Genomic DNA, 10,619 nt, shown 5'->3' on the forward strand with positions numbered 1-10,619 from the left:
TGAACGCTCCATTGGTCCGACACATTAGCTTTCTCCCATTGTAACTGTGCCCTAAAAGAGACATTGAAGGACCTGTACACATAAGTGTTGACATGTGTCAGGCCTACAAGGCACCTGAGCGAGAGAAACCTCACAGTCCGCACATTGCTGATATAATTACTCAATTGAATGGCGCAGAGTTCTTCTCTCGACTCAACCTCAATAAAGGATCTTACCAATTGGAACTTGAAGAAAAATCCAGATACGTTGCAACCTTTTCTACGCATATTGGTTTGTTTTGCTACAAGCGATTGAGTTTTGGTTTATCCTCTGCTGCAGAACTTTTCCAAGTCGTCATTTGACTTATCATATAGCCTGTAGTAAATGCATTTAACTATAGTGATATATTGGTATAAAGTGAGCTGCACAGAAAGAGCATTACAAAACTCTCATGCAAGTATGTAGTTTGCTGAATGATGCAGCCTCAACTCTGAATGCCGACAAATGTGAATTCCACAAGAAAAGCTTTAAATTCTTCATCCATGTCTTTTGTGATGGAGGTATGAAACTTGATCCAGCTAGAGTACAAGCATTGTCTACTGCAAATCCCCCACAAGGCATTTCTATCTTACGATTAATTCTTGGAACGGTCAATTACTGTTCTAGATACGTACAAGACTTTGCTATGGTCATTGCACCCGAACTATCCAAAAAGTATGTGTCTTTTCATTGGTCACATGAGTGTGAGAAGAATTAATGAATGAATGCATTTAAGTTTATGTAGCGCAAAGCTACCCTGAGGCCTCCTAGCGCTTATGGGCCGAGCGCAGAGGAACAGCAATGTTAGAGCGATGCCTTGAAGAGATGGGTTTTCAGGAACTTGCAGAAGGCCAACAGTGCGTCCAAAAAATCAAGCAAACCATTGAGAGCGCCATTGAAACGCCCGACTTTGATCCCAAACTCCGTACAGAGGTTGTAGTTGATGCTAGCCCTGTCGGGTTAGGCGCAATCCTTGCACAGCACAAGGGACCGCCAAATGCCTGGAGACATATCGTGGTACATGCCAATAAGAACCAGTCACAAACTGAACGTGCTTACTCGCACCCTGAGAAAGAAGGCTTGGCACTGGTTTGGCATTGTGAATAATTTCCATGTGTTTGTGTATGGAAAGCCCTTCACATTAGTGGCTGATCACCAAGCACTGTTGATGGTATTTGGCAATCCCAGAGCAAAAATTCCTCCTAGAATTGAGCACTGGGGTTTGAGGTCACAAGAATTACAACTAAACGATTCTTCATCGTCCAGGGAAAGATCAGAAAATGGCTGATTATGCCCTGGTACCCCATGTAAGACAGTGGAGGATCACATCCAATTTATTGTGAAATCGAGTACACCAACTGCCATGTCTTAAGTTTAGAGCGAATTGCCACTGCCACGAGCCAAGGTAGTGGCATGTCAAGATTAAAAGTTGTGGAACCAGTATTCTAAACCTCTCACTAATGACAGCGAGTATATGGAGTTCAGAAATGTAAGAGATGAACTTTCAGTAACGCAGGAAGGCCTCATTCTGCAAGGTACACAGATTGTTATTCACCAAAGTCTCTGACAACAAGTAGTTGAATTTGCCCAAGAAGGAGATCGAGGAATGGTTGCCACTAAGAGAGCTCTCCGTGATCGAGTCTGGTTTCCGTATCTTGACGAAAGGGACAACTTTGCAGAAGGAATGAGGGCCATCTCTAATTGGATGGCTGTCAACCGCCTCCAATGCAACGTTGGAAAAACGGAGCTAATGCTTTTTGGGAAAGCATCCTTACTGTGGTCCCCCGACTGGTGGCCCCTTGACTTGGGACCAGTACCCACCCCTAAACTCACAGTAAAAAATCTAGGGGTGAAACTGGATCGGGACCTTACCATGAAGGAACACGTGAATGCAGTTGCTGGGTCTTGCTTTCACACCATCGGCCTATTAAGAAGAGTCTTCCCCTACCTTTCTGACAACTACAGAAAGACCCTAGTGCAGACCATGGTGATCAGTAAAATTGATTACTGTAATGGACTCCTTATCCAAGCAAATGAAAGTGCCATAAATCGCCTCCAAGTAGTCCAAAACACTGCAGCAAGACTCGTTCTGAATGCCCCCCCCAGAACTCCCTCTAAACCCCTGCTGCGTGAACTGCACTGGCTGCCAATAAGACAACGCACCAAATTCAAAATCTGCTGCCTTGTCCACAAGTGCTTGTTCGGGAAAGGTCCTGACTACCTGGTCCAAAAGCTACCGGTATATAAACCTGACAGAGCCTTGCGGTCAAGCAATCAACTGCTACTCAAAACCCCTCTTGTTAAAAAAACCAGACAAGGGGGCAGAGCATTCTCTCTGGTAGGGCCCAAGCTCTGGAACAACCTCCCAGCGGACCTCAGACAAACCAACAATCACTTCTCTTTCAGGAAGAAATTAAAAACTGTATTATTCCAGGAAGACTAAATACTCCTTCCATCAGTGTTCTTCCACTTTCTCTGTTCTATAGCTACTACTCCATCTTGCGAGCAAAGCGCGGAGATACCTCGTAAGGGGTCGATTCTTGCGCTATACAAGAACATAAAATAAATAAATAAATAAAAAAGAATTGAAGACTTGTCCCATATGCAACTGTCTTTCATCTCCAGTTAGTCAGCAACCTTTGATTATGTCAGAATTGCCACAACATGCTTGGGAGAGAATTGCTATTGATTTTTTATGGCCCGCTGGATAATGGACATTATCTTCTAGTTATTGTTGACCAATACTCCCATTTTGCATTGGTAGAAGAACTTTCATCCGCTACACATGAGCAGTGTTGGACTTGGCCCTTCTGGCAAGTTCACCCCTAAACTTTTTGCTTTTAAATGTGACCTGATGTTAGTTGTTTTTGGCTTCTGCACACTTTAACATTGCGTCCCAATGTAAAGTGCGTGTGCAATCTTGAGTGCGTGTGGTGAGATTTGCCTGCCCTCCCATAGGAATGCATGGGGGATATGTGTGTCTATGGTAGTTCCTGATGTGAGAGGAGTGCAGGGGCGATTTTGGTATGTACGAACTCGTGAGATTAAATGCTGTGCAATGGTGTGCACAGATTTATTGTGTCTAGTGGAGAAGTGCCACTTCTAGAAGTTGGCATGTCTGTGTGCAGTGAATGTGAATTGACTGTCTGTCTTGTGATTGACAGGAGCTGGCTGGTGTGCTTGGCTCCAGGAGCCAGGATGGGTCTGACCGGTGGTGAATAGGGAGATCTGCATGTAGATGGGAGGGAGGAGTTGCACCTGGGACCTGAATAGGGCTATGCCTGCCCTCCACCATGCTGGCTCCGCCCCCTGTGGTGCGTCTGATGTCCCTAGCCTGTCCTGTGAATAGGGAGAGGGCTGAGCAATACAAAGTGCTCCAGAACCAGTTGTAACTGGTTCTCCCCTTGCCCTACAGCTTTAGACAAAGGGAAGTAGTGTATAAAAAGGGGCTGTGGCCCCATGTAAAATGTTCTCTCTGCTGTTCCTAACTGGAGGGGGGCCTGCTGCTGCTGGGTGCCAGGAGGTACCGCCACTGGGGACTGCCTCCCTGCTGGAGAGTCCTGTGAGCTGGCCCTTGGACCCAGCCTTTGCCCCCCTTTCAAGCTGAAAGACTTTCCTGGGACTTTGTTCTACAGCACCTGTGAGCGCTTTACTTTCTACAGAAGGAGAAGTGCTGTATTCATTTCTGGGCAGAGCGCTGGACTTATACCCTGGCTGAGGGCCTGCCACGCGAAGCTGTACCGTATGACATTCCCCTGCATATTTGCCATTTATTTTATCCCTAGCGGGTGCCCATCCCGCTAGAAACTTTGCAGAGAATTTAAAACCCCTAGCGGGTGCCCACCCTGCCAGGGATGTTGTGCATAGAGAAAGCGGGCGCCTACCCGCAATTACTGATATCTTCCAAGCGGGTGCCCACCCCGCATCGCTGCCTGGAAATCCCCATCGCTGCCCAGGGCTGCGGCGGCCAACAGGAAGTCAGGCGGGACTGCTCGGGACTGCCTGCTTGAGGGCGGGGCCTGAAAGGACTCCCGAAAGCCTGCCTACATTGAGCGGGGCTCCCATGAGCTGAGGAGAGCTCCACGGTGCTGACCCAGGGGAAACAAGGACGATACGTCGCTCCGGGGAGCCTGGGTCAAGGCGGAAGCCTACCCCGCCTTTGTGTGAGCCCCCGCCCGCAGTGAAGAGAGTTTCTACCACAGCCCGGTGAGTGGAGGCGCTCACGGTGGCTCAGTGGTGCTGGAAGGAGTAGAGGAGTCCCAAGAGGAGGGACCCAACCAGAGCTTTGAGGGTCCCCAGGGAAGGACTTTCCCCGCGCCGGAGGCCAAGGAGCAGCCAGAGGAGTCCAGCTAAATCCCGGTGAGGGAGGGCTGGGAAGGGACCATGGCTGCACTTTACTACTGTCCCCAGGAGGGGGGCGTCTCCCAATTGCAGAGCCAGGGCGCTCCAACTGGTGGGGGCATATTGGTGGAAGAGTTCCCCGAGCGTGGCCCACCCGCATAGTTGTGCCATTTTTTGACTGGAGGCTGACAGCGGCGCCGCAGATGCGGGCCGCTACAACACGGGGCAAATCTGGCTATTCCTAGAGCCTGAACGTGGCTCTATCAGGGGGCAAGTTATCAGAGAAGCCCCAGAGTGAGGGCCCAGAGGCACGGTAGTAGCAGTGCTGGTTGGTTGGCCTAATTCCCCCAGCTGCCCCGTGTGACAGAGGGCAGCTGCAACATGGTGCAGTTCTTCTACAGGGGACACAGTGAATGCCCGTGCCCCTCTTGGTGATTCTACAGTTGCCCAGGAAGGAGTGGGCAGCTGCTACGTTTAGGCTTGTTCTCTTGCGTTGTTGCTTTTGGTTGCGTGTGCAGCCAGCCCTGACTTTTGGGTCAAAGAGCGTTTGAGCCCCATGGAAGGCCAGTTGGCCTGGGGTCAGTATCCTCTGGGAATCTTGCGCAAGGTGGTTGCCTACTGTGTTCATGATGATAATTGCCTAATGTGATTTATGTGTAATGTATTTATGCATCCTACGTTATACCTCTAACTGTGTTTTCATGACTAGGAGGTTGTTATGCCTGGTATACTTTATGCTAGTCAGTTTATGTTTCCCTGCGTGATCTATGCCTAGGATGATTAGTATTGCGTAGTGTGTTCCTACCTGTCACCAGTGGTTACTGGTGGTGTTCTACAATTGTTATTTTATGCTACAGTTATTCTATGTGCTACATCTACTATTTCTACTAAGTGCTGATTCTGACAGTGGCCCGTGGCCCTGTCATGTGTAAATAATCCCCTGTAAATACTGCCCAGTGCCAGTTGGCACAGTGTATATGTGTGATTATGATCTAATGTGTTTTTGGTAATACAAAGTCTATTTTTATATATAACCTTGTTTGGAGTTCCTTTTTGTGGTGTGCCTAGTATGTTGCTGCTGTGTGTGTGTGTGTGTTGCGCAAACGCTTTACACACTGCCTCTGGGATAAGCCTGACTGCTTATGCCAAGCTACCAAGGGGGTGAGCAGGGGTTATCTTGGTGTGTAACTCCCTTGCCCTGACTAGAATAGTGGTCTCTGCCTGGCTTTGGCGCAAGCCTTAGCCAACCAGAGATCCTATTTCTAACAAGCAGGGTTATTCAAAAACTAGATGGCATCTTTGTGACATGACTTGTACCTGCAATCTTAAAATCTGACTACGACCAACCTTTTAATAGTTAATAGTCGAGAATTAAAAAAAGTTCTAAATCACCTCAATATAAAGAATCAAAAAAAGCACTCCCCTTTGCCCCCAGGCCAATGGTCTGGTATAACGCCTCATGAGTACTCTAAAGAAAGCTGTTCAGCATTCTACATTGGGGAAGCTCGACATCGAAGGTGTTTTGAACACTATTCTTTGAGGTTACTGTTTGACCCCCTCACTCGACCACAGAGGAAACCCCTGCAACTATCATGTTTGGAAGAGTCATGACAACCAAGCTTTCCCAATGGGAGGGGAAGGGTGTGACAGGGGATATATCTGCATTCATCTGCATGCTGTTAGTCTTCTTGGGCTGGGAGAGAGGTGATTCACACTTACATTTGAATAGGTTGTGTCCTGCCCTCACTCAAAGGGCTGATTTACTCCCTAATGATCGTCTGGAGCCAGGAATAGGCTGCAAGGGACTGTGCCACACTTCTGAGGGTTCATTTGAAGTCACCTGTTCATCAAATACATTTTTGAGTATATGTACTGGAGCTCTGATCCCATGTTTTTAGACGCTGCTTGGGACTTGTAGCCAGATACTGTTGGATGCTGTGCTGCCAGGAGCAACCACCCATTTCGACTAACTGCCTTGTGTTGACCTGCTGCAGCTGGGCTGCAGGAGGGACTGCCAATTTGCAACCTAACTGTATGTGCTGTCTGCAGCCTGCCACCTCCTTTTGTTCCCCGAAGTGCTCTCCAAGGGTTGTTTGTTTGCTCCCGTTTTCCTGAGATCTCAGGGCCATCAAAGACCTTGTGGCCTCTTTTCTCTGAAACCACTGCTGGGTGAGCCCATTTTAGAAGGTCTAGCATGTCCCCAGTGCTCTTGCTCCCTTCTGCACCAAGGTAAAACTTTGTGCATTACAGGACCGTGCAGCATGGGCCTACAGTGCAGCGCCCTGACCAGGGGAGTGCCTTTGTGCATCAAGGAAGTGCTCCATCTTTTACAAACTAGCATGTGGTGAGCGTTTTTCTCCAGCGAGAACAGCGTTGTTTCGCTTGGAGGCGTTATCAGAGAAACAAACACGTCCTTGAGCCAGCGTGCTCACGGCAGCTGAATTGGATTGTGAACCTCCCCCCCCCCCGGAGTCTGGAAAGATATCTCCACCGTCAGATGCCACTAACAACAAACTAGTGTGGCCCCTCTGGCCTTGAGACCCGAGGAACAGCCCCCTGAAGACTTGTACTGCTCTGAGGTGGTACAGTGCAGCGTCTAAGGCTGCAGAGCTACAGGAGCTGCACAAAGCCTTCAAGGCAGGCGTTTCGACAACACGTTGTTATGCAACATGTGGCGGGCCAGCATTTTGAGGCTCATTCCAGCCAGCCTCGCCCTCTGGTTTTAACGTGTATACTGCACAAAACTCTCAACGTCGGGTCCCACTCCCGAGACATGACAACATTGTTAGCAAGTTACAGATGCCCTGAGGACAGTGACCCTGCACCCACAAAGGTACTGTGAGGCGGGTTGGGTCCAGAAGAGTGGTAAAGCCGCCCTACTCTCCTTCACGGGTGGCTTGGTTTCCCTTGGACAAAGAGACGCGATTCAAGCGGCCCCGGCGGGCTCCAAATTCGCAAGAGCGCGAGGGGCATTTCTTGTTCAGCATTGTCTCTGCTCTGGAGATGACCGCAAGAATGGTGCAGGGCTGTTCATAGAGGAGAACTGCTGGAAGACTCAAGGTCAATTACTGTTTAGCGTTTAGTAGGTGCTCCTGTGCCGTACGTTTGGTTTCTAAATGCAATCGCGTCAACCACGTTCACTACAGTTACCATATGAAGTGTAATAGGAGCGCAGGTGCGATGTGACCTATGTTTTCATAGTAATTTGTGTTTTTCTCTGTCAAACCTGCATTATTTGCACGAAAGGTGTGATTTAAGTCATTTTGGTCTTGTTTGATTTACAATATAGAATTTATTTTTACATAATCCTGCGTGGATTCCCTTTTGTGGTTTACTCACTGTGTTGCTGCTCTAGTGTGTTGCACAAATGCTCTGCACATTGCATCTTTAAACTAGCCTGACTGCTCTGCGCCAAACTATCAGTGTGTATCTGGCTTACCCTGACTACAGTGGTGGATTCTGCCTGGCTTAGGTGCTTACCCTTGCCAACCAGAAAGCCTGTGTCGAACAGTGGTCCTTGTGAATCACTTGATTTCCCAGCATGCTCCTGCTGCAGGACTCGGTCAACGCACTTTATGTAGGAGGACTAGCCACCATTTGTGCCTCAAAGGGAAGTGTGACTCTTTTTCCTAGAACATACATTTTTTTTCCCTTAATTGTAACTGTTCACTTCTCCATATTATACCAATGCAGCTTTTTCAAGAAATATTTTCTTCATGTAATTTTCAATGTTTTTTATATTTTGCAGAACAACAATCACATCTAGAAAGTATGTATGGGAAAGAAAGCCATAAAGGTTCCGGAGGCAAGATGAATTTTAATCAAAATATCTACTTAAAGAAACGGCGCAGAATTCACATGAGGGAGAGACGCTTTGCTTGTAATGTGTGTGACAAAGGAGTTATCAATGAGACACTTCTTGTGAGGCACAAAAAAGGACACACCAGCCTCAGGCCATATCCCTGCGAAAAGTGTAAAAAGTGTTTCACTCAAAAGGGAAATTTTTTACAGCATCAAAGAACACACACTGGAGAGAGGCCTTATCACTGCACAGTGTGTTCCAAGCACTTTGCTCATAAGATCAGCCTTGTACGGCATCAAAGTGTACACACAGGAGAAAAGCCTTATCACTGCACCATGTGTGAGAAGAGCTTCAGTCAAAAGGCAAATCTACTAAAGCACCAACTAATACACACCGGAGAGAGACTTTATCACTGCACTGTGTGTTCTAAGCGCTTTTCTCATAAGTCAACCCTTGTACGGCATCAAAGAACCCACACAGGAGAGAGGCCTCATCATTGCACTGTGTGTTCCAAAACCTTTTCTCAGAAGACAAATCTTGTACTGCATCAAAGAACACACACAGGAGAGAAGCTTTATCACTGCACTGTGTGTTCCAAGCGCTTTGCTGATAAGTCGACCCTTGTACGGCATCAAATTGTACACACAGGAGAGAGGCCTCATCACTGTACTGTGTGTGCCAAGGGCTTTGCTTATAAGGGAGGCCTTGTACGGCATCAAAGCGTACACACCGGAGAGCGGCCTTATTACTGCACAGTGTGTTCCAAGTGCTTTGCTGATAAGGGATCCCTTGTACGGCATCAAAGCGTACACACATGAGAGAAGCCTTTTCACTGCACTGTGTGCGAGAAGAGCTTAAATCAAAAGTCAAGTCTCGTAACACCAAATACACTGGAGAGAAACCTTATCACTGCAAAGTGTCTTCCAAGCTCTTTTCTCAGAAAGAAGGGCCATGTATGGCATCAAAGTGCACACACAGGAAAGAGCCTTATCACTGCACAGTATGTGGGAAGAGCTTTAATGGTAAGGCACATATGCAACGGCACCAAATAATACACACTAAATTGAACCCTATCACTGCACAGTTTATGCCAGGAACTTCACTCAAAATGAACGTTTCTACAACACCAATAAATACAAACTAGATCCATTTTCATTGTAACAATCTTATGTCCTGGTTACCCCAAAGTAAGTTTTACTGGAATGTTTTAACTTAGCGAGGCCTTATAGTCATACATTCCTAATGGCCAGTGTTTCCTGTAGGAAGCGTGCATTTAGTGTAATAACCCTGAGTGCGCAAACTCCATTGCGAAGCGCATACACTTCAAACATCACTGAGGCACCATTTGCAGCTCTTGCTTTTAAAAAGCGAGCAGCGTGGAAAAAAAGATCTCTTGCGTGAAGGAGCACAGAGAGCAGATCTTGGGCGTAGCAACATACCACCGTGGAAGAGGGGAGAACTTTGCAGTGTGCCTCTTAAACTGCAGTGTATCGGATTGCCGAGGGTCACAAGTTGTGCAGCATGTTTCTTCTTCGCATGCTGTTTGCTGCACTAGTTTCTGAGAGAGGTTGCTGGGCTTTACAGGCTGAAGTGGCTGTCCGGGTATGATCCGTGCCTTGCGGATTAATTTATTTTAAAAGTCCATGCACTAATTAGCATTGTTCGGGATTTAAGGGCATGATGTACGGCATACTGATGTTTAAGTCCCAGCTAAAAGTGTTCAAAAGGCAGGCACTCAGTGCATAATGGTATGCCTGTGTTAAACTTATTTAGAGAAGTCATTTCTGACCCTGCCGCAAGCATGCCAAGTCATATGTGCCCCCAGTGAGGCAGCATCATTAAGATGAGTCATTTTCCCGGCCTACACCTGGGCTCTGTAATTGCAGCTCTGGTCACCTGTGAACCGTGATTACGAGCACCGTACAAGAATGTAAGGAGATATGATCGGTAACCAATCACATCCTTGTGTTATTTCTTTATAAATGTCCAGAGCGTTTCTCACTGCGAGTTGATTCTATTGTACCAACCGAATATAGGATTCATTTACCACCTCACTCATGCCATTACATGAGGGCACAGCCGCAACGCTATCACACCGTCTTACAAAACACACACTGAACTACTACTTACACGTCACAACAACTTTTAGCTCACAGCTAGGGCTCTCAGCACAGACCCCTATTCACAGATGCCAAAGTCCCTACTCGCCTCTCGGATTGGACTTGCTTCCATCTTCAGCCCAGATGCTGCTCGCTCTTTGTGGTGCATGATCACCGTTGGAGCTGCAGAAAGAAACATGGGCTCTTTTCTCTTCCCATCATACCTTTTATCACATATGTTTAAGAGTTAGTAGTTGAACTGTGGTTATTGCAGATGTATGTAGACCTCTTTTCCTCAATAAATGCTGCTGTATCTTGCATTACAATGGGTTCGAGTCCGCATTCTGTGCATTTAAGAT

The 10,619-nt window shown here is 47.3% G+C and overlaps 1 protein-coding gene across 1 annotated transcript in view; it reads left to right on the top strand.

Annotated features, from left to right (window-relative positions):
* LOC147736808 (uncharacterized) overlaps nucleotides 1-10,027 on the top strand; it is a 79,835-nt gene extending 69,808 nt beyond the window's left edge. The window contains exon 3 of the mRNA XM_086953505.1: nucleotides 8,108-10,027. Within this exon, the coding sequence (XP_086809631.1) occupies nucleotides 8,108-8,979 (872 nt within the window). The 3' untranslated portion in view covers nucleotides 8,980-10,027. The remainder of the gene's footprint in view (nucleotides 1-8,107) is intronic.
* Nucleotides 10,028-10,619: the final 592 nt, after the last annotated feature.

This window comes from Lissotriton vulgaris, chromosome 1_2, assembly GCF_964263255.1.
Source record: "Lissotriton vulgaris chromosome 1_2, aLisVul1.2, whole genome shotgun sequence".
In the NCBI taxonomy this organism is placed as follows: Eukaryota; Metazoa; Chordata; class Amphibia; order Caudata; family Salamandridae; genus Lissotriton; species Lissotriton vulgaris.